The 24400-nt window shown below is 51.7% G+C and overlaps 1 protein-coding gene across 4 annotated transcripts in view; it reads left to right on the forward strand.

Moving 5' to 3' along the window:
• LOC144782290 (protein TASOR-like) overlaps positions 1 to 24400 on the forward strand; it is an 865833-nt gene that overhangs the window by 105786 nt on the left and 735647 nt on the right. For all 4 annotated transcript variants that reach the window (XM_078661579.1, XM_078661582.1, XM_078661580.1 and 1 more), the window contains exons 3-4: positions 14846 to 14937; positions 15050 to 15208. In XM_078661579.1, the coding sequence (XP_078517705.1) occupies positions 14846 to 14937; positions 15050 to 15208 (251 nt within the window). The remainder of the gene's footprint in view (positions 1 to 14845; positions 14938 to 15049; positions 15209 to 24400) is intronic.

Below are 24400 nucleotides of genomic sequence, written 5' to 3' on the forward strand. Positions count from 1 at the left end.
CTCTGATTCCCAGGGTTCTCAACAAATGCATGACGAGCAACATGACGCTCATCCTGGTGGTACCACAATGGGCCAGGCAGACCTGGTACTCTCAGATAATGGAGATGGCGCAGGGCCCCCCCCACAAGTTCTCAAAAAGTAGAGACCTACTCTCCATGGAAAACGGAGAAGTTCTACACCCAGAGCCGGAGAGCCTCAACCTCTCAGCCTGGCTCCTGAGGACTTAGAGTTCGCACATCTTAATTTACCAGAGAGCACCCTGCGGGTGCTGCGTTAGGCAAGAAGGCCCAGCACACGCAAGTGCTATGGGGAAAAATGGAAAAGATTCACTCAATGGTGTTGCAAGAAAAAACTCCATAGGAAACTAACCAGAGAATCTACGGTGCTAAGGTACCTCACGCACCTAATTAAAGCTAAGCTAAGCTCATCCTCGCTGAGGGTGCACCTGGCAGCGATTGTGGCATACACAAGAGGAGAAACAGGGAGAAGCTTCTTTACATCCCAAGTCGTAAAAAGATTCCTGGAAGGGGCAAAAAGAATAGCGCCACCAAAGAGAATGCCGCCACCGGCCTGGAACCAAAATGTGGTACTAACGGAGCTCATGAAAGCACCTTTCGAACCCATCCACAAAGCATCACTGCAAATGCTAACAATGAAAACGGCTTTTCTAGTAGCAATCACCTCGCTACGGAGGGTGAGCGAACTGCAGGCACTCACACTGCAGGAACCCTACATCCAGATACACAGTGACAGGGTCGTGATGAGAACAGACCCACACTTCATGCCAAAGGTGGTGTCGAGGTTCCACATGAACCAGAGTATTCAGATCCCTAGTTTCTTCCAAAACCCCACTACAAGCGCTGAGAGGTCGCTCCACACTCTAGACGCAAGAAGGGCTGTGATGCACTACATTGAAAGGACGAAGGGACACAGGAAAACAAAACAGTTCTTCGTATCCTTCGCAAACAGTTGCATGGGCAAACCAGTGACTAAAAACACCATAGCCCGATTGATCGCACAGACAATACAATTCTGCCACAAACAAGCGGGCCAGGAGCTAACAGGAGGGGCGCAGGCCCACTCCACCAGGAAGAAAGGAGCAACAATTGCCTTTCTGGCCAACCCACCAATTCAGGAAATATGCCTGGCGGCAACATGGGCTTCAGTGCACACGTTCACTAAGCACTATTGCGTGGATGTACAAATGAACAAAGAAGCACAAGTAGGACAAAAGGTGCTTCAACATATATTCAACAACAAACGCTCATCTTCCACCCAGCCACCACAAAAGTAACGAAAACCGCTACAAAATCTATGCACAGCATAGTGAATCCAGAAAGATTCACGCTGCAAAACGAATAGTTTCTTACCTGTCGGTGTAGTTTTGCAGCTTGAAGATCTTTCTGGATTCACTAGCGAACCCACCCGCCTCCGCCCGAAAGATGAGGCTGGAGAAGAAGGTGGAAACACATAGAAAAGAAAGCAAGTTCAAGCTTACAAGATACGTGAAAAGAATTACGTTGGAAAAAAAAAAAAGATTAACAAGCATAGCCATGGATTCACTACAAACACCGAAAAGAAAAAAGTGACCGAAAAAAGAATCCGAAGATCGCGCCCAAGGGTGGTAGCTTCCGCCGGAAGCATGCCGACGTCACCGAAGGGACACCAAATGGTGGGACGTCGAGGCCCACCTGGGCTACGAAAAAAAAAAAAGAGAAAAAAGACTACGATTCCGGATCCAACCACCAGATTGCGGAATATGCACAGTATAGTGAATCCAGAAAGATCTTCAAGCTGCAAAACTACACCGACAGGTAAGAAACTATTCGTTCTTTCTACTTTCACTTGGATTTGAGAATACTTTGACCTGATCTCTAGTACATTCTGTTAGAATGTCTGGAAAAGAAAAAAAGGGTTTATTTAGAGCCTGTGCTACTTGCTCTAAGAAGAGGCTCTACACTGATGACCCACATAAAGACTGCATTTACTGTCTTTACCCGAGTCTCCAAGCCAAGGACTGCAAGGTATGTCACACTTTCTCTAGTAAGACCCTTTGAGAACGTGAGGGACGCCTTTTGATATGGCTTCAGAAGTTGAAGGCCAGAAAGGAGATAATCTCTCGTGACAGTGATCAGGAGTCCTCCTCTACGTCTAGGAGATCCCAGAAGAGAAGGAAATCTCCTCAGACTCATTCCTCAGGGAAACGTCCTGGGAAGGCCCTAAAAAAGACCGCTCATGGGTCTTCAGGGCGTAGTCCTTCGAAATCTCCTCAGCCAAAGGAAAAGGAGAGTAAAGGACACACTTCTGGTGAGAAATCGTCAAAGAAATCCACTTCTGAGCCTTCCAAGTCACCACCTCTAGTCAAAGTATCCTTCAGGAAACCATCTTCTGTTCCTCCTGAGGAGAAAACCAAAAAACGTACATCGTCGACTGGAGCGTCGATAAAGAAATCATCGTCGATGGCGACGAAAACTGAGGTACAGAAAATGACAAAACTACCAGCATCGACTGTTATGCTGTCGACTACGTCAGCGTATACGGTAGCGTCGACGCCGGTAACATCGACGACATCGACGATGGCAGCGATGACGACGACCACGTCGACGACGGGATTGTCGTCGACGGTAATGACGACGGGGTCGTCGACGGTGATGACGGGGTCGTCGACGGGAACATCGACGACGATTACTATGTCGTCGGCGAGTGATGCCTCTGGTCCGGGGTCGACGACGACAACAACAACGTCGACGGTGGTGTCGACGACTATCTCGTCGATGGGCTTGTCGACGAGAGAAACTCCAGAAAAACAACTATGGGTCCGCAAAAAGATTACGCCAGCAGTGACTTCCCCGAGTAAGATTACTCCTCTGGTTCCATCACACCTGTAGGAGGAGTCAGAAGAAGAAGAGGATGGGGGACCCTTTGGGTATGCCAGCAGTCGGTCACAACTTCATGCGATATATGTCAGGAGGATGAAGATGAAGAGGGTTATGCGGAATATCACAGCCCCTTTGCAACGTCGTTATCAACAAGGATTTCAGGAGGAGATGGTTGCTATGCCATCCTCCATGATGATGGACTTACAGTTCATGCTGGCAGATTATAAGAAGAGATTTCCACATTCAGGAACCCCTCAAGAAATTCCTCTTCCACAATCCCAGTCCATTCCGGCTACTTCAGTTAGGAGCAGAGAGTCGCCACAAGACATTACACCTCCAACGCTTCAAGTTCAACATCACCGGGATCCGGTTACCACAGACTAGGAGGACCAGCAAGAAGGGGGGATAACGGATCCCAACAAAGAATGGGACGACTACCTAATCCCATCTCCGGCAGCACCCACACCATGGCCGGCTGATTCTCCACCAGTGGATATTGGTGGATTGCACAACTTGATGAAAAGAGCAGCGAAAAGAATTCAACTTCCAATGGCTACAACTCAGACGGAATGCTTCCTCTATGATTTTAAGGAGCCATATCATAAATCAGTTCAATCCATACCAATCGTCAACCATTTATGGGAGGAAGGCTTGAAAGTGATAAACGCCAGCGACGGTTACACCTGTACTCGCTAGGTTGGAAAAGAAGTATAAGGCCCCTTCGGACGCACCAGCGTGTCCTAAACCGGATTCGATAATTTCGCAAGCAGCGCAACAAAAGTTAAAAAACCCATCAGCGCCTATTTCTGCACCTCCGGACAGGGAGGGAAAACGTTTGGACAATGCAGGGAAAATATTCTCCTCTGTCGTCTTTTCTCGTCAGAGCGACTAATGCCCTTTCCGTTCTGGGCAGATATGACAGGCAAATGTGGTGCAATATGGCTCCATACATAGATCTCATTCCGGAGGACAGCAGACCGGAGGCGAAGAAAGTTCTGCAGGAAGGTGAGAGGACTTCGGCTGAAGTCATCAACTGCGATGGACATCGCGACCACAGCCTTTCGCTCTCTGGGAGGTGTGGCGGTTCTATGACACCAGGGATGGTTAAGGGCCACTGCCTTTAGATCGTAGGTCACAAATAAGATTCTAGATCTTCCATTCGATGGGGAAGATTTGTTTGGACGGCAGGTGGATGAAACCCTTCAGGGTATTAAGAAGGACACGGATATGGCGAAGGCCTTGGGTACCTTGCAATATCGGAAGGTGCCATTTCGAGGTGCCCGGGAAAGAGGACAACCACCTTATAGAGGCGGCTACCAACAGGGAAGATACCCCTCTTATTCTTCCTCATTACAGCAGTACCGTCAGCAATACGGACAGAGACAATCGGGGAGCTACTCTAAATCCGCTCCAAAAGGAGGAGGGGGTTGTCAAGGTAAAGACAACTTCCGTATCCGGCTTCATGTACTCCTACCCCTCCACGAGTTCCCCTCGGTGGAAGAGTCACTTACCATTTACACCAGTGGCAGAGAATAACATCGGACAAATGGATCCTCAACATAATAAAATTCGGACATACTCTAGAATTTATACAATTCCATCCTCGCACGCCACCTACAAATCAGGAAGCCAAACATTTATCTCAAATGCGCCGGGAGATTCGGACAATGCTCCAAAAGGGAGCAATAGAACCGGTGCCGAATTCCCAAAAAGGGAAAGGATTTTATTCCCGTTTCTTCTTCGTCCGAAAGAATGCTCTCCAATGGCATCCAATTCTAGACCTAAGATCTCTGAATGCCTACCTCAAGAAACAGTCATTCAGGATGGTGACCCTCCATGACATTCTACTGCTCTTAGACCCAGGGGATCAAATGACCACCCTAGATTTGCAAGATGCGTACTTTCATATCCCCATTCATCCTTCCCACAGAAAATACCTTCGGTCTACAGTAGCCTGAGATCATTACCAGTTCAAAGTACTACCATTTGGCCTCATGTCGGCCCAAGGATTTTTACGAAATGTCTAGCGCCGGTGGCAGCCTATGTCTAAAAACAAAAACACCAGTATTTCCATACCTGGACGATTGGTTGATGAAAGCACCATCGGAGAGGTCAGCTCAGGCTTCAACTTTGGCATGCGTACAGTTGTTTGCAGATCTGGGTCTGACTTTAAATGTGGAAAAATCATCCCTTTAACCATCCAGAAAAATCATGTTTCTAGGTGCAGTCCTAGACACTTCGCAAAACAAAGCATTCCCGTCCACAGAAAGACAATTGGGACTGGTAACTCTAGCCAAGGAGTTGAAGAGAAAAAAGTGTCTTTCAGTACGCAAGTACAAATCGCTTCTGGGGACGATGTCCTCGTGCATACCTCTCATGCCCCTTTGCCGATTAAAAATGCGTCCATTACAAGAAGAGTTAGATCTACAATGGTGCCAAGCAAAGGGATCCTTCGAGGACAAAATCAAGGTCACGCCAGCTATGCTGCAGGCGGTAACGTGGTGGACCCACAGAAGCAACATCTTGGTGGGTCTTTCCTTCCTTACCGAACCAGCTCCATTGGTGATTACCACGGACGCATCTCTGGAGGGATGGGGAGCAGTCCTCCAGGATTTGCAAGTCAGCGGCCGATGGAAACAACAAGAGCAACAACTTCACATAAACGTGTTGGAGCTGAGGACAGTAGGCTTGGCACTGTTTGCTTTCCTACCAAAAGTTCAAGGAATATTGGTTTTAGTGTGAACGGACAACACAACCGCTATGCACTATATCAACAAGCAGTGGGGCACAAGATCACTCTCTCGATCGCGGGAAGCCCAGAGGGTATTGGAATGGGCTATAGTACATGGAGTGCACCTTCCGGGAGATCAAAACATTACAGCAGACACTCTCAGCAGGCAGAAGACAACCTGCTATGAGCAGGAACTCAACCAAGACACATTACTGAGAGTCTTTGGCAGATGGGGAGTACCGACGGTGGATCCGTTAACAAGAAATGCCATATATTTGCAAGCTGGCATCACCAACGGGGATCGTGGGGGAATGCGTTTTCGATATCATGGTCAGGCGTCTTCGCCTGCGCCTTTCCGCTGATTCCCCTTCTACCGCGGGTGCTCACAAAGATGAAGAAAGAACTGTGCAGGATAATATTGATAGCACCTAGGTGGCCCAGGCAGCACTGGTTCACAGAATTACTCCTTCTATCGGAAAGGGATCCAATACGTCTGCGGCCGATACCAGCACTTTTGACTATGACTCAGGGACAGGTGGGGCATCCAGACCCGAAGTCTCTGCGATTAGCGGCCTGGCTCCTGAATACCGTGAATTTCACCAATTAGACATTCCGGCAGAATGCAGAGAGATACTATCAAAAGCAAGGGCTGACAGCACTACTAAAACATATAGAATGAAATGGAAGAGATTCTGTTTATGGTGCCAAGAAAACGACCTGCATCCTCTGAATGCAGAGGCGCATCAGATCATCCCATATATACTACTGCTGGCAAAGTCAGGTTTGGCCCATGCCTCTATTAAAGTACATCTAGCAGCGTTCTCTCCATACAGGAGAACCTCATAGGGTCCATCCCTATGGCCAGAAAGGATTGTAAAACAGTTCATGAAGGGTCTGTTTAGGGTTTACCCCCTATCAGACCTCCGTTTCCACTATGGCACTTAAACATTGTTTTATCCCAGTTGATGAGACAACCATTCAAGCCAATCCACAGAGCAGATCTTAAATTCTTATCCTGGAAAGTGGCTCTACTAATAGCTCTCACTTCAGCCAGGAGAGTGGGGGAGGTCCAGGCGCTCACAACTCAGGAGCCTTTTCTGCAATTCAGAGAGGACAGGATGGTCCTCAGAACGAATCCCAAATTTATACCAAATGTACCAACGGATTTTCATTTGAATGAGCCATTGATCCTTAAAAGATTCTTCCCTCGACCATCTACAGCTGCAGAAAGAAACGGTATTGCAAGGTGGATTTCAAACGCCATACAATACTGTCCTCAGGCGACTGGGAAGCAGTTGAATTCACGTGTTAGTGCACATTCCACGAGAGCGGTGTCCACCTCCACTGCTCTGTTTTCCGGCGTGCCTATCCAGGACATCTGCAGGGCTGCTACCTGGAGGAGTACGCATACTTTCACCAGACATTACTGCCTAGACGCTCATGCAGACAAGGACGTGGCAGTGGGACAAGCTGTACTGAGGAACCTTTTCCAGTAACGGGGAGCCTTCTTTGTCATCCCTCCTTCCTTTGTTGGTAAGATAAGCACATTTTATTGTCGTATGCTGTATTATATATGATTTATGAACATCTTTCTGTGTGTATTTATATACAGCTACTGCGATTGTTAAATGACAGATGTTGCCTATTTTAGGGACTTAGGTAACAAAATGTGCTATAATTTACTGCTCGCTATTCTGATTCAGGCATGTGAATCTATGAAAGCTCCAGTACTGGAGTAAGAAAACAAGTTACTTACCTGTAACTGCAGTTCTCCAGTATTGGAAGCTTTCATAGATTCACATGCACCCATCCTCCTCCCCTGAAAGGCTCACCTCTGATTGGGCACAGAAGGTGTTTATGGCACAAGTGCACGAAAATCCGAGGGGCAAACGGTTCTCTCAGGAATGTTCCAGAGGGTGAGGAGCACTGATTGGTTCAGGGAAAAGTTTGGTCCTTTGTACATAACAAACGTTATGGGTTGCAAAAGGGAAATGGGCCTAGGCCTCTTTTCAGTTTGCTATGCTTCTAGGCATTGCTTTTTTATGTACTGGAGACTCCCGTCTCGACAACGGGGAATGATTCAGGCAAGTGAATCTATGAAAGCTTCCAATACTGGAGAACTACAGTTACAGGTAAGTAACTTGTTTTCTTCCCACCCATCTTCAAATATAAAATAAAATACACATCCTCCTGCACCCAGTCACACCATCCTCTTCGTATCCCCCACCCCCTTTTTCAATATTATGGACCAACAAAATACCTGGACTCATGCTACTCACCCCATCACGCTCTAATAACCCCCATCCTCACCATCCTCTGCTAACACCCCCATCCCCAGTCCAAGTTGAATTAAAAATGATCAGGTCTCTTGCAATAGAAAGGTCCATGCCCTCTGTGCAGTGTTTTCCCTTCGCACCCCTAAGCCATGGGCCCTACTTTCACACGGACAGCGTCTGCGAGTCACTGGTCTGTGTAGCTTAATTTCCCCTCTCAGTGCAGAATGCAAAAACCTGGGCAGACAGTGAAGAAGAGTGTTAGTGCAGGGACAGTGCCACCCATTTTCTCCCATCTTGCTTGGGTCTGTAGAAATCCGGGAGTGGCAGGAGAAGGGAGCTGAGATGACCAACCACCATTCTGCACCATGCTTTGGTCTCTAGAGACACTGACATGTTGGCGGAGCAAATGTTAAGCGAGCCTTTTCCCAGTGGGACATCACAACTTGGGTTAACTACTTTGGGTTTGTCACATCAGTGAATTTCCATAGTCTGATCCATTTAATTTGAAAGCCATATACAACATATATGGGCAGCAGTGAGTAACAGGGGATGTTTTCCACCAAGATGTCTGAGTGAAATCTAGTTGACAATGAGAGCGAAGCGTGAGTTATTTACTCAGAACCCATAAGTGAAAAACATCCCTGCTATTTACTTTTTGTCTGTCTACTATTGTATGCTCTGTATTTTACCCAAACCAATGGACAGAGGAGTAATTGGGAAGCCGTACATAGCATGGCCTCTATTGTACTGAATGTTTAGAAAAGCGTCCTACCCAACACCCATCTGTGCCCTCCCATCACTTCCCTCCCAATGCTGTGCTATAGCCAGTGTTGCAATGCCAGGCTCTCAAAGAGCCCTGTCTGAGCAGCCTAGAATTCCTTTATGACCTAGCAACAGTTGATTTTGAAACTGTTGCTCACACTAGCAGGTCTCAATGAGAGGGGAACACAACAAAATGAATTATTATGTGGATGGCTTTCATTTATCTGGGCTCTAACATCAGAGCACTCTAATGTTCTGAGGTACTATTTGATGCCACCTAATCTGAACATATGAACCAAGCTATATTGATGATCAAATTGGGTAGAGCTCTGCATAGCAGTGTTTACATAATTCATATCTGTAAGAGACATTAGTTAGTGATACCTTACTTTGAAATATCCTGAGGCGTTAGACTGGATCCGTAAAGTTTTTCATCCGCAGTACCCTTGCGCGTCGTTAGGTGGCGTCGTGCGGCACCGCGTCTGTCGCTGGGTCGTAGGCGCCGAGATGACGTCACGGAGACTACTTAGGCAACTCCCATTTCGGTGACGTCTGTTCTTTCCTTTTAAGTGCAGATCCAGTTAGAGCACGTACCCTAGTCACTTTTTGACTAACTTTTTTGAGACTTTGTCTCCGCTTTGAGTTTTTGACTTCTGGTGCCACGTAGGGATGCCTGGGTTTAAATCCTGCGGGGTCTGTCTCCGTACGATGTCGGTGGCCGACCCCCATGACGTCTTTCTCTACTGTCTGGAGCGCGACCATGACTCCTGGTCATGTTCCGACTGTCTGGCCATGGCTCCGAAGGACTTGCGGGAGCGGTTCTGTAAGCTGCTGGAGGCCTGGCAGTCGTCTCTGTGCTGTTCGAGGTCCAGGGGTCGCTCGAGGCACTGACCGCGGAGCCATCATCACCGCTCCGCGGGGTCCAAGTCTTCACACTCTGAGTCGGGTCAGAGACGTCATAAGAAGATGATGCGCTTACGCTCTCTGATTTCCCCCGTTGGTCTCCGGACACGGACGGGGAGACGCTGGGAGCACGCCCCCGCGGCTCCGTTGGAGCCAATGAGTCCGCGGCCTACCCACCTTAACCGGGTCCGTCGGCAACTCTGGCCCAGGTGCAAGATGTTGTTGCGCCCATGGACCGCCTTTTCAGGTCTCGGGCTCCTGCCGGCGTGCCTTTGAGCCCGCGGCCCACCTGAGGGCCCGCTCTTGCCGCCGGCTCTGGCCCTGGCGCTGCAAGGTCCTCCGCCACCGGCGCCGCAGGATCCTCTGCCACCGGCTCCGTTCTCTGTGCCGCAATGGGTTCCGTTGATGCCACATCCGCCCTTGCCCGGGTTTCCGGACCGTTTTGCTCCAAGTTGCGACCCTAACTGGGATATGGACCCGGATCGGCACCGACCGGCGCTGTTGGACCATTTTTATTCCCCTGTCCCTCCCCTGAAGCCTGTGCCTCTGGCAGTGTAGGAGGGGGACGACCGGGAGGGGTCTGAGGACTCTCTTGCACGGCAGTGCGAGTCGAAACAGAAGTGGGCAGAAGAGACGGAGGATGCAGGTTGCCTTGACCTCTCCTCTGAGCCTGGTTTCCTTTCTCCTCCTGCTGTGACCATGGAGGAGGGTGCTACATACACTGTAGTGCTATGTAGAGCAGCTGATGCCCTTGACCTTGACCTGCCTACGGTAACTCTGAAAACTAACCTCCTCACTGAAGTCCTCAGCCGGTGGCAAGCTTTAAGGAGCCTTTGCTACCGTTCAATGAGGCGTTAACTGATGTGTTGATGGGCACCTGGTCAAGGCCAGCCACGGGGGTTCCCGTGGATAAGAACTTGGACAGGCGTCATCGCCCCGTCCCCGGGTGACCCTGACTTTTTAACGCCCCACCCAACTCCGGAGAGCCTGGTCATCCAAGCCTCCACCTGCCAAAGCGCATTTCCTACCCCCCCGCTGGATAATTATTCTGAGTAGCTGGAACCGTTTGGCAAGAAACTGTTTTTCTCTGCCAGCTTAGGGCTGCGGTCGGTGAACACTGCATGCCTCTTGGGCTGCTACTCTCATACTGTGTGGGACATGGTTACGCAGATGCTGCCTCAGTGTCTGGAGATAAGTTTAGGCAGTGCTTTCCCAAGCTGTTGCTGAGGGGAAAGATGCAGCAAAATTTGCCATCCGGTGTGGACTGGACATCGCAGACTCGCTGAGTAGGGCGATTTCCACCACAGTGGCCCTCCGTCGCCATGTCTGGTTACTGTCCACTGGGATTTCAGGGAATGTTCAGAGTTCCCTCATGGACATGCCTTTTGATGGTACCTGCCTGTTTGGCGATAAGGCAGATAGTGCGCTGGAGCGTTTTAAGGACTCCCGGGCTACGGCCAAGTCCTTGGGTCTCTCCACCACGCGCCCGGCCACATCTGCTGTTCGTTACTTTCGTCGCCATGGAAGGGGCGCCCTAACACGTTTGATTAGCCAAAAGCCTGCGCAGACCAAACTCAGTGCGGACGTGGTTCCTGCCACGGTGGGACAGGGGACCAGCGTGTGGGTCAGTCCACCTCCACTCCGGCAGCATCCTCCTCAAAGCCTTCCTGGTCCGAGCTTTGGGGGGCACCCCATGCCGGTGGGCGGCAGGATTCGCCATCACCTGCCCCACTGGCGTTCTGTCACTTCGGACAGGTGGGTGCTGCAAATCATCCGAAGGGGCTACTCCCTCCCCTTGGAGTCTGCCCCCCCCAGCCATGCCACCTCAGTTCCACCGCAGTCGGTGGAACTTTGCGCTTCTCCAACAGGAAGTCACGGCCCTCTTGGCCAAGGTGGCCATCGAGCGTGTTCCTGGGCCAGAAGTAGGAGGTGTTTGTTATTCCCACTACTTTCTGGTATCCAAGAAGGAGAAAGGGGGCTTGCGCCCCATCTTGGACCTCAGGAACGTCAATCGCTTCCTCCAGAAGGAGAAGTTCAAGATGTTGACTCTGGCTCAGGTCTGGCTGTCCTCGACCCTGGAGACTGGATGGTAGCGTTGAACTTGCAGGACGCATATTTTCACATCCCTGTCCTGCCTGCCCACCGGCATTACCTGCGGTTCATGATAGGCCAAGAGCACTTTCAGTTTGTCGTTCTCCCCTTAAGTCTTACTAGTGCCCCTCGGGTGTTCATTACAGTGTTGGCGGTAGTCGCAGCTCATTTGCGCAGATCAGGGGTTCTAGTCTTCCCTTATCTCGACGACTGGTTGTTGAAGGCGGGCTCGCCCCAGACAGTCGTCTCTCACCTCCAGACTATGGCTGACCTCCTGCATTTGCTGGGGTTCTCCATCAACGTGCCGAAGTCGCACCTGAGTCCCTGTCGGAAGCTCCCCTTCATCGAAGCGGTTCTGTATTCAACGCAGTTTCGGGTTTATCCTCCTGAGCAGCAAGTCTGGGATATTCAGGCTATGATTCTGATCTTTCAGCCTCTATCCCGGGTTTCAGTCAGGATGACCTTCCGGCTCCTGGGCCTGATAGCCTCCTACATCCTGCTAGTGCAATATGCCAGATGGCATATGCAGGCTCTGCAGTGGGACCTGAAGTTCCAGTGGGCACAGCATCAGGTCAACCTGTCCGATCATGTCCAGATTTCGGAGGGCACTGCATGACAATTGCAGTGGTGGCTCACGAATTGCGATAGGGTCAATGGCAGATCCCTCTCCTTTCCCCAACCAAAGCACACAGTGGTGACGGATGCGTCCCTCCAGGGATGGGGCGGCCACTTGGGAGAGGCGGAGATCAGAGGGCTCTGGTCTTCGGCGGAGTCCCGGCTCCATATCAACCTTTTGGTGCTTCGGGCGGTCCGACTTGCACTGAAAGCATTCCTTCCCTCTGTCCGGGGAAGTGTAGTGCAGGTGTTAATGGACAACACCACCGCCATGTGGTCCTGCAACAAACAGGGTGGGGTGGGGTCGTGGACCCTATGTCAGGAAGCTCTGCACCTCTGGACATGGCTGGAACATCAAGGCATTGCCTTGGCGGTTCAACACCTGGCAGATTCTCTGAACACCAGGGCGGACAAACTCAGCCGACGGTGCATGATGGATCATTAATGGCATCTGAACTCGGGCGTGGCGCAAGGTCTTTCTCTGCAGCGGGGAGATTCTTGGTTAGATCTATTCGCCACCAAAGAGAACGTGCAATGTCATCGGTTCTGCGCATTGGAATTTCCAAGGCGGCACTAGCTCGGCGACGCTTTTCATCGTGAGTCGAGCTGCGGTCTGTTGTACGCCTTTCCGCCTATACAACTTCTGCCCAGAGTACTGAAGAAGCTTCGGCGCGACCGGGCCTAAGTCATTCTTGTGGCTCCGGATTGGGCACGAAGATACTGATATCCCGAGCTACTCAGCATAGTGATCGATCCCCCGATCCGACTGCCTCTTCGGGAGGATCTTCTGTCACAGCAGAAGGGGACGGTCCTCCACCGAACCTGTCCAGCCTCCACCTCCATGTGTGGAGATTGAGCGGTGAGAGTTTTCGACCTTCCTCCCGGAGTCTGTGATGTCATTCTGGCAGCTAGGCGTCCCTCCACGAAGACGGTATATGCCTGCAGGTGGAACAAATTTGTGGCATGGTGCACAGCAAAGGCTGTGGATCCCCTTTCTGCCACTCTTTTTGAGGTCCTTCTGTTCCTTCTCTCTTTGGCTCAGCAGGGCTCTGCTCTGGGCACTATCAAAGGTTATCTTTAGGCCATCTCCGCCTTTCTACGGCTTCCAGATCAGCCTTCTCTTTTCAAGTCCCCGGTTGTTAATAGCTTACTCAAAGATATTGCATGCACGTTTCCTCCTGTGCCTTTCATAATGCCTCAATGGGACTTAAATCTTGTCTTGACCTATCTGATGTGCGCTCCCTTTGAGCCCCTTCATAACTGTTCCTTACGTCTTCTCACTCTAAAGACGGCTTTCCTGGTAGCTATCACCTCTGCCAGAAGAGTGAGTGAGCTTCAGGCTCTTTCTTCTAAACCTTCTTCCCTTTCTGTTTATCCGGACATGGTGGTTTTAAGGACTTGTCCTTATTTCTTGCAAAAGGTTGTCATGCCCTTCCACATCGGGCAGACATCACTTTGCCTACCTTCTTTCCGCCTCCGAATCCTTCAAAGGACGAAGAGAAGAGAGGCTCCACCGTCTGGACCCAAAACGTGCTCTCTCCTTCTATCTGAAGCGCACACAACAGTTCCGGTGACCAGCTCTTTGTGGGCTACGTGGGCACCAAAAAAGGTTGGGCCGTGCACAAACAAACCATATCTCGGTGGTTCGTTCTGTGCATCAAAGCATGCTACTCATTGGCTAAGAAGGAGCCTCCTGTGGGCCTACGTGCCCACTCTACCAGGGCAACGGCAGCCACTACTGCCTTGGGACGCAGCGTTCCCTTGCAGGACATTTGTCAGGCAGCTACATTGGCCTCGCTGCACACGTTTACCAAGCATTATTGCCTTGACAGTCTAGTACGGAGAGACGGCTTCTTTGGCCGTTCTGTTCTCCATGACTTTCTGGTGTAATCTTGTTCGCAGCCCCACCACCGGGGTTGGTATTGCTGGGGTATCTATTCTAAGGTAAGGAATCTATCACTAACATCTCTCTTTCATATGCACAAGTTACTACTTGTGTAACGATATATCTGTAAGAGACATTAGTTAGTGATCGATTCCTTACCGCCCCACCCATCCTCCCAGTTATGCGAACTGATTTCTAGGGTTAAGGTCATCCCTTTCATGGCCCTAGTTTCATGGCACCAGGGGTCAGTTTCTTGCATGGCTCTGCGTTCCTGGCACGGAAAGTCGTGTACAGAACTGATGTCAACTCGCATGGGTGGCACCTTAGTCTCCGTGACATAATCTCGGCGCCTACGAAGCCAGCAACAGGCGCGGAGCCACACAAAGCCACCTACCGCGCACAGGGGTACTGCTTACTAAAAACTTTCCGGATCCAGTCTGATGCCTGTGGATATTCTAAGGTAAGGAATCTATCACTAACTAATGTCTCTTACAGATATATCGTTACACAAGTAGTAACTTGTGCTTTAAGACCAGTATTCGGTAGTAAAATGATCATGTATGCTCGATAGCTACCATTACAGATAAGATTTCTTTTTGGAATAATGCTGTGAAGATACCTTGCCTTTCTTATTCTTTTGTTATGTCAACCACTCTAAATTGTCAAAGCAGCTTGTGTCTTTAACTCTGTTCTTGTTCTTTAGGTGTCTATCTTTCCAGGTTTGCAGATTTATTACAAGCGAACCCTTTAGAACCAGGGGCAACTGGAGATGTTGTTATATTCAAAATTATAAAGGTACATTTTGGATTAATTTGTTTTTTCAGAAAATAATGTTCTAGCATGGATGTATTCTCTGAAATCAAATTGCTTGCTTGTTTCAGTGAATGCATACATTAATATCTTTTAGGGAAAAATGAAAAGCATCTTTGATCAGCCTGGGAAAAATCCAATGGATTTAGCAAACAAAAGATCCCTCGATCCAACTCCAAAGCATGAATGCCATGTCTCAAAGAATGCCAACAGAGTGAACTCCTTGCTGGCTTACAGAGCATTTGAACTTACTCAGGTAAATGTTTCCCCCCCAAATCAGACTATTCTTTAAATTGTGTTTTGCATTTGTGTTGACTTTGTGTATTTCACTTTGAGACGTTTGTACTACATACAACGTCCTTCCCCATGGGATGTTTAACATGTGCATAGCTTTTTTATTCTGCACCATGAGTCTCTTTGATGTTCCTAAAAAGTAGAATATCTCTTCACATGTGTGAGATTCTACAGCACATAAAATATCCATGTTTTTTCAATTAATCATATCAAGCTGGCATTTGATTGAAAACACCAGTTAAAAACAGTGTATTAAATTGAAGCAGAAAATGGTGCGCTGAAATAAAGGCCTTCAACTTAGTCCTAACTAATTCTGCTCTTTAAAGCACTTTGGAAGACTATACTATTCCATCATACAAAGCAGTGTGTCAAGCAGTTACTTTTGCCGCTGTGGGAGGAAGATGCTGAATATATCTCAGTCTACAAGCACCATTTGTTTTGCTTTTTATTTTGACGATGTACTGACTCCTGATGTGAGTCTTCCAGGCCAGAAATAGAGAGATGCCCAGTGTTATCATCAGAATTCAGTCCAGTGTTATTATCAAAATTAATATTTGGATGGGTCGTATTTTGGTTGACTTGATCTCCTACCTTTATCTGCGGAGCCTATTGCAAAGGAAATCCCTTTCTATTGATGATCTTGTGGCTTTGCTTGTGCTCTCGAACATAACGTGATAGCTTAATCTGCAGAAAAAACCATAAAGGTGAGTACCTTGATTATTGTTTAGATGGTCCAGTCTAGACCACAGACTTGTCCTATTGTTCAACTTGTTCATGGACTGCTGGAGCAAATGATGGATACCTTTTGTAAATCCATCCTTTATTTGGGCAGTAAAAAGTCAACTGGAGAAGAGGCTTACATCAGTTGACTTGGATCGTAATACTTTCAGGCAGTGATATTTCCCGATTTCTTAGTAGTGCCCGTGGCTAAGTATAATGTAGTTCCTTCTTTTCCAGTCCACCTGAGCCGGAGATCAGAAAATGCAACTTAAAGGGCAGGAAAGTGTGTCATGCTGCAGCCAGTTCTTGAGAATTTTTAGTCACTCCAACGCTCTCTGTGGTCTCAACGATGCATTTACTGGACTAGCTTCTTAGAGGACGCAAGAAGGATTCTGTGGGAAATAGTAAAAGAAAGTGTATTGACTTCAGACATTTTGGTCACTCTATCAACAGACACCAATAACCTGGCTATAACAGACATTTGCTATGGCATCTCAATAAAATGCCCCCCCCCCCCCCCCCGGCTTAGACTTCTTTTTCTCCTTATGCCTAGAAAAACATAGTAGAGTTGCCTTTGAATGGGACATCTCCTTGGCCCTCAAGCTGATAAAGAAATCCAAAATATGAAGACTAAGGCAGAAATTACAATGCATATTGTCCTGGAAAATAATGAGGAGTTTAAAAGGGTGCAGTTTATATTTTTATTATTTAGTAAAGGAAAAGAGTACTCACACATTTTGTTTTCAAAACAAGAAGAAAGGTCTCAAACAAAATTTCCATCCTATTTTGGACCTAAAAAAGTGAACAAGATGAATTCTTCTTCATTTCTTTCTGTCACTTTAGCAATGCAGGTAGATGTGTACTGTGGGTCTGCACGACTCATTTTGTGCAAAAGTCACAGATTGTAATAGTTCTTGAATGATCAGCAAAGCTAGAAGTAATGGAATTGGTACAGCAACTTGCGTCTGTCATCACATGCACTGCAGTCCGTGCAATGGTGGTGCAAGAAGAACCGCTCTGCTGCGCCTCTCTGTGTTCCACTTTTCTCACAGAGGGTATTAACAGATGCCTCTCTAGAGGGCTAAGGAGTACATATTGATAATCTGACAACTTGGAGGAACATTTGGGAAGAGTTATCAATCCATCATCTTGGAGCTGAGGACGGTTTCAACTAGCACATGAATCCTTTTCTGGATTCACATGCTGTGCATTGTTCCACCATCTAGTGGTTGGGTCCTGAATTGTCTTATTCTCTATTTGTAAAAAAAAAAAAAAAAAAATGGGCGTCGCCACCACTATTTGGTCTATTCTTTGTGTGACGTCAGACGGTGCCCAGGATATCTGAAAGAAACAGGTTAGTATTAGATTCCTTACCTTAGAATATCCCCAGGCGTCAGTCTGGATCCGGAAACTTTTGCGTAGCAGTACCCCTGCGCGTCGGTAGGCGTCGTCTGCAGGCGTCCCCTGCGGCTCCGCGTCGTCGGCGTCGTGCGCCGTGATGACGTCGCTGGAGTATATAGACGCCGCCTCCGCGCGCTGACGTCAGTTCTTCTTTTTTCCGCGCCAGTTAGCGCAGATCCGAAGAGCAGTACTCCGGTCTTTTGACCAAGTTTCTTGTTAACTACTTAATCTTCTACGGTGCCGGTAGGATGCCCGGTTTCAAGGGTTGCGACGAGTGCGACCGCCTGATGTCGGTCACCGACCACCATCGACTCTGCCTCCGGTGTCTGGGCGCGGACCACGACGTGGAGTCCTGCGTCGACTGTCGGGCCTTGACTGGTAAAGCTAGGCGGGAGCGGTCCCGCAAGCTTCTCGAGCTCCGTGTGTCGGCCCCGCGTCGAGAGCGGTCCCGGTCCGGTCGGAGGTCGAGGGAGCGGTCGAAGGAACGATCGCGGAGCCGCCATGAGCGCTCCGGGAGTCGCCACCATTCCTCCGGTTCGTCAGGTAAGCGTAAGAAGTCGGGGCGTCGTCATCGTACCCCCGACTCCCCCCGACGCCCGCGTGATGCGGCCGGGGGCTCGGGTGGCCCCACCCACGCGGGCCCGCGTGGGTCGCCGACGCCGTCTGCCCCATACCCGTCGGTCCCTGGGGAAGGCGCGTCGCGTGAGGAGATCGAGGCCTTCCTCATAGCTATGAGGGCGAGGTCTCCTCCGGCGGGGCCTACGGCGCCTGCGGGCCCGTCGGGCCCGTCTGGGGGCCCGAGCGGTTCGGGTGCTCCTGCCTCGTCGCCGCCGGTGGCTCCAGCCCCGGCGCCGCTGGGCCCCTCAGGTTCGTCGCCGGCTGGTCTACCGGCCTCTCCGGCGTCGGTTCCTTTGGGCCAACCCGTGGTACCGCCTCCGCGCGGTGCAGCGACTCCGCCGTCGGTTCCGGCCGGCGTCGGGTCCCCGGCGCCGACGCCACGCGGCGCCACCCCCATTCCCCCTCTGACTCCTGACGCGGAGTCGGACCGGCGTCGTCCGACGCCGGATCCGGCGCCGATGGGGCCCATTGACCCCGAGGTCTATATCGTCGATCCAGAATACGGCGATGAGGACGAGTATGGAGAGGGTTGGGAGGGGTCTGAGGACCCTTTATCCCGTGCCTGCCAGTATGATGTGGACTGGGTAGGTGATCTGGGTGATGCCAGTGGTCTGGACGAGTCGCCCAACCCTGGGTTTGTCTCCCCGACCCCTGTGGCGTCTGAGGCAGGTGCTGCCTATTCGGTGGTCCTGATGAGGGCTGCCAAGGCCTTGAGCCTTGAGCTCCCTGTCGCGAAGGTCAAGCCGAACATTCTGACCGAAGTGTTTAAACCGCAGTCATGCCCCCAGGAGCCTCTGCTGCCGTTTAATGAGGCCCTGACGGATGTCCTTTTGGGCACCTGGTCCAGGCCCGCTTCCGGTGCACCGGTTGACCGGAACGTTGCCAGGCGTCACCGTCCGTGCTCGGACGACCCTGCCTTCCTATCCACCCATCCCTCCCCGGAGAGTCTGGTGATCCAGGCCTCCACTTCACAGTCCGCGTTCCCGTCGGCTCCGCCCGATCGGGAATCAAAGCGGTATGACCAATTTGGTAAAAAGGTATTTTCCTCTTTGAGCGCTGGACTGCGGTCTTGTAATACCGCGTGCCTCTTGGGCCGCTACACCCACTCCCTGTGGGATACGGTCGAGGAGTGTTTGCCGCAATGCCCCCAGGAAGTGCGGGACAAGCTCACCCGGGCCTTGGTTGAAGGCCGGGATGCGGCGCGGTACTCGATCCGTTGTGGTCTGGACACGACCGACTTGCTGGGACGGGCTATGTCCACGACGGTGGCGATTCGTCGCCATGCTTGGCTGAGATCTGCCAATTTCTCGCCAGACGTCCAAAATACACTCATGGACATGCCATTTGATGGCAGTCGCCTGTTTGATGACAAAGCGGACCACGCGCTGGAGCGCTTCAAGGACTCCAGGGTCACGGCCAAGTCCTTGGGTCTTTCGACCCAGCGCCAGCAGACGGGTTCGTTTCGCCCCTTTCGTGGCCAAGGGAGGGGCGGTCCCACATGTGCTGCCAGCCACGCGCCGCAGAACGCTCCCCAGCGCGGTGGCGGCCGTGGTTTCCGCCGTGGTGGCGGTAGAGGCCAGCGGCGAGGTCAGTCCACGCCTCCCCCCGCTGCTGCATCCAAGCCTTCCTAGTCCGAGCTTTCGGGCTCACGTGACGCCAGTGGGTGGCAGGGTTCGCCATCACCACTCCCGCTGGCGCGCGATAACATCGGACAGGTGGGTGCTGCAGCTCGTTCGAAGGGGCTACGCCCTCCCCTTCGAGTCCACTCCTCCAGCCATGCCACCGCAGAACCACCGTGTGTCGGGGGACCACTTGACACTTCTGCAGGAGGAAGTTACGGCCCTCTTGGCCAAGGGGGCCATCGAGCGCGTTCCTGGGCCAGAAGTAGGGTGTGGTTGCTACTCCCACTACTTTCTGGTGCCCAAGAAGGACAAAGGAGGCCTCCGTCCTATCTTGGACCTACGGAACGTCAACGGCTTCCTCCGGAAGGAGAAGTTCAAGATGTTGACTTTGGCTCAGGTCTTGGCTGCTCTAGACCCTCAAGACTGGATGGTAGCGTTGGACTTGCAGGATGCGTATTTTCACATCCCCGTCCTGCCGGCCCACCGGCGTTACCTGCGGTTCACGGTAGGCCAGGAGCACTTTCAGTTTATCGTGCTCCCATTCGGCCTTACCAGCGCCCCACGGGTGTTCACGAAAGTGATGGCGGTGGTCGCAGCTCATCTGCGCCGGTTAGGGGTTTCAGTCTTCCCCTACCTCGACGACTGGTTGTTGAAGGCGGGCTCGCCCCAGACAGTCGTCCACCACCTTCAGATGACGGCAGACCTCCTGCACGAGCTGGGGTTTTCCATCAATGTGCCGAAATCACACCTGTGTCCCTCTCAAAAGCTCCTTTTCATCGGAGCGGTTCTCGACTCGGCGCAGTTTCGGGTTTATCCCCCGGAACGGCGGGTCCGGGATATTCAGGCTCTGATTCCCATCTTTCAGCCGTTATTCCGGGTTTCGGTCAGGTTGACGCTGCGGCTTCTGGGGCTGATGGCCTCCTGCATCCTACTGGTGCATCACGCCTGGTGGCGGATGCGGGCTCTGCAGTGGGACCTGAAGTTTCAGTGGGCCCAGCATCAGGGCAACCTATCCGACCATGTCCTGATCTCGGAGGGCACTGCGAGACAGTTGCAGTGGTGGCTTACGGACCGCGATTGGGTCAGAGGCAGATCCCTCTCCCTTCCCCAACCGGAGCACGTGGTTGTGACGGACGCGTCCCTCCAGGGCTGGGGTGGCCACTTGGGAGAGGCGGAGATCAGAGGCATCTGGTCTCCGGCGGAGTCCCGGCTCCATATCAACCTGTTGGAGCTGCGGGCGATTCGCCTAGCACTGAAGGCATTCCTCCCCTTTGTCAACGGGAGTGTAGTGCAGGTGTTCACGGACAACACCACCGCCATGTGGTACTGCAACAAACAGGGCGGTGTGGGGTCGTGGACCCTTTGCCAGGAGGCTCTGCGTCTCTGGCAATGGCTGGAACGTCAGGGCGTGACTCTGACGGTTCAACACCTGGCAGGTTCTCTGAACGCCAGGGCGGACGAACTCAGCCGTCGGTGCTCGGTGGATCACGAATGGCGTCTGAACTCGGACGTGGCGAGAGGCCTCTTTCAGCAATGGGGAGAGCCTTGGTTAGATCTATTCGCCACAGAAGAGAACGCGCAATGTCATCAGTTCTGCGCGTTGGAGTTTCCAAGACGGCACTCGCTCGGCGACGCCTTTCGGCGCGAGTGGAGTTGCGGTCTGTTGTACGCCTTTCCGCCTATACCACTTCTGCCCAGAGTGCTGAAGAAGATCAGGCGCGACCGGGCCCAAGTTATCCTTGTGGCCCCGGACTGGGCTCGAAGATACTGGTATCCCGAGCTACTCAGCATGACAGTCGGTCCCTCGATCCGCCTGCCCCTTCAGGAGGACCTTCTGTCGCAGCAGCAGGGGACGGTCCTCCACCCGAACCTGTCCAGTCTCCACCTCCATGCTTGGAGATTGAGCGGCGGCAGTTGAGGCCATTTGACTTGCCTCCTGAAGTCTGTGATGTAATTCTGGCAGCCAGGCGTCCCTCCACAAAGTCGGTATACGCCTGCCGGTGGAACAGATTTGTGGCATGGTGCACAGCAAAGGCTGTGGATCCCCTTTCTGCCCCTCTGTCTGAGGTTCTCCTCTTCCTCCTTTCCCTTGCCCAGCAGGGCTCTGCTCTGGGCACTATCAAGGGCTATCTTTCTGCCCTTTCCGCCTTCTTGAGGCTACCTGATCAGCCATCTTTATTCAAGTCCCCTATTGTGTTACGATTCTTGAAGGGCATCACGCACATGTATCCCCCAACTCCGTTCGTGATGCCTCAGTGGGACTTGAACCTGGTTCTGACTTTCCTGATGTGCGCTCCCTTTGAGCCTCTTCATTCCTGTCCTCTCCGTCTTCTCACTTTAAAGACGGCCTTCCTGGTGGCTATCACCTCTGCCAGGAGAGTGAGTGAGCTCCAGGCTCTTTCTGTTAAACCTCCTTTCTTGTCTGTTCATCCTGATAAGGTGGTTCTTCGGACTAGACCTTCTTTCCTGACCAAGGTAGTCTCTGCTTTTCACATTGGGCAGTCCATCAGCTTGCCCTCCTTCTTCCCGCCTCCGCATCCTTCGAAGGATGAAGAGCGGCTCCATCGTCTGGACCCAAAACGTGCGCTTTCATTTTACATGGATCGCACACGCCAGTTCCGGGTGAATGACCAACTGTTTGTTGGCTACGTGGGTGAGAAGAAGGGAAGGGCGGTACAGAAGCGGACCATCTCTCGGTGGGTCGTCCTGTGCATCAAAGCATGCTACTCTTTGGCTCGGAAGGAGCCTCCTGTTGGGCTGAGGGCCCATTCCACTCGGGCCACGGCGGCTACTACTGCCCTGGGCCGGGGAGTCCCTTTGCAGGACATTTGCCAGGCGGCCACGTGGGCCTCGCTGCACACCTTTGCGAGGCACTACTGCCTGGACAGTCCAGTCCGGAGGGATGGCTTCTTTGGCCGTTCGGTCCTCCAGGACTTTCTGGTGTAGGTTGTATTGGTTTGCAGACCCACCACCGGGGTTGGTATTGCTGGGGTATCTATTCTAAGGTAAGGAATCTAATACTAACCTGTTTCTTTCAGATGAACAAGTTACTTACCTTCGGTAACGATATATCTGTAAGAAACAGTAGTTAGTATTAGATTCCTTACCGCCCCACCCATCCTCCCCGTTCTGCGAACTGATACCTAGGGTTAAGGACATCCCTTTCAGGGCCCTAGTTTCAAATGGCACCAGTGTTAGTTCTCACATGGCTCTGCGTGTTCTGGCGCGGAAAAGCTGTGTGCAAAGAACTGACGTCAGCGCGCGGAGGCGGCGTCTATATACTCCAGCGACGTCATCACGGCGCACGACGCCGACGACGCGGAGCCGCAGGGGACGCCTGCAGACGACGCCTACCGACGCGCAGGGGTACTGCTACGCAAAAGTTTCCGGATCCAGACTGACGCCTGGGGATATTCTAAGGTAAGGAATCTAATACTAACTACTGTTTCTTACAGATATATCGTTACCGAAGGTAAGTAACTTGTTCATCTGTGTGCGTGGTAACTATCTTCATATTCTTTTTTAGGTCGAGCTAGAGTGCGCATGTGTCTAGCTTGACAACTATTGTTGTCAGTCTCCTGGGAATCTGAGACAGGGTTCGGACACGCGCGCCGATTGCACCTCGTGGGCGCGCACGCCCAGGCCGGCGCCGTGCACATATCCTATCTCAGATTCCTAGGAAGTCAGCCATGCCGCCATGCCTCTCTGTCGCGCGCGCACACATACACACAGCCACACTCACACACACATACACACACGCAGGCAGGCACACGCACGCACACACACTGCATACACACACGCACCCCACCCCCCCTCCCCTTACCTCATCTCTGTACTCCAGGTCCTTTGGCAGCACGATGCGGGGCTCTCCCCTTAGGCATGGGAGCCCCGCCGTGCTATCCGCTGCTCTTCACCCGGGCCCCCTCCTGGGACCCGGGACTTAGGCTCCCGCACTTCGCTTTGGCTCCGGGCTCGCTCCTCATAACGAAAGTTATGAATGGCGCATGTTGCGCATGCGCGGGCAGCCCCCGCCCTCCCACGTCTCCTCGCAGCCCAAATACTCTCTGCCCAGTGCTTTTAAAACATTGCCATGCGATTGGCTGAGAGAGCACTTGTCAGTTTCCCATTGGATGTCGATCCTGTGACGCTTGTACTGAGGTGTTCGAGGCATGTGGGCTGCTGAATTCATATCTATAGCATAGATCGCCGCCTAGTGTTGGATCCGGATGATTGCACATTGTTGTCCTGGAAGAGTCTTCGAAGTATCACGAGATAGGTGGCTCCACCCCTGGACTACAGTGCGCATGGGAATCGACTCCATCCCCAGATTGTTTTTTTCCGCCATTGGGTTCGGATGTATATTCGACATCTCCAGTTCGGAATCGATATAGACTTTTCTTAAAGCCCGAAGGACTTATCCTATACCGTCGGTATTGTTTGCGTTCGGTCCCAGCTCTGTTCCGGCTCAGTTTCCGAGTCGGACGTCCAGAGGAGTCGCGTGGCTCTTCGGTACTCGGGGCCCAGTCGACGCAGCAAGACTTTCGACGACATCATGGTACGGAGTCCGTTCAAGAAATGTCCCGTGTGCGGATCCAAGTACCCACACATCGACGTCCACCCTGTGTGCAACAAGTGCCTGTCGCCGGACCACGATGAAGCCAACTGTATGGCTTGTTCTAGGTTTCGTTCGAAGAAAACGATTCGACTTCGGCGCATGGCGCGCCAGGAGGCCCGGCAGTCGGCCCTGGCACCGGTGGACATCTTCGCCAGAGAAGAAGCAGGCGAGCAAGAAG

Source organism: Lissotriton helveticus, chromosome 9 (assembly GCF_964261635.1).
Source record: "Lissotriton helveticus chromosome 9, aLisHel1.1, whole genome shotgun sequence".
Taxonomy (NCBI): domain Eukaryota; kingdom Metazoa; phylum Chordata; class Amphibia; order Caudata; family Salamandridae; genus Lissotriton; species Lissotriton helveticus.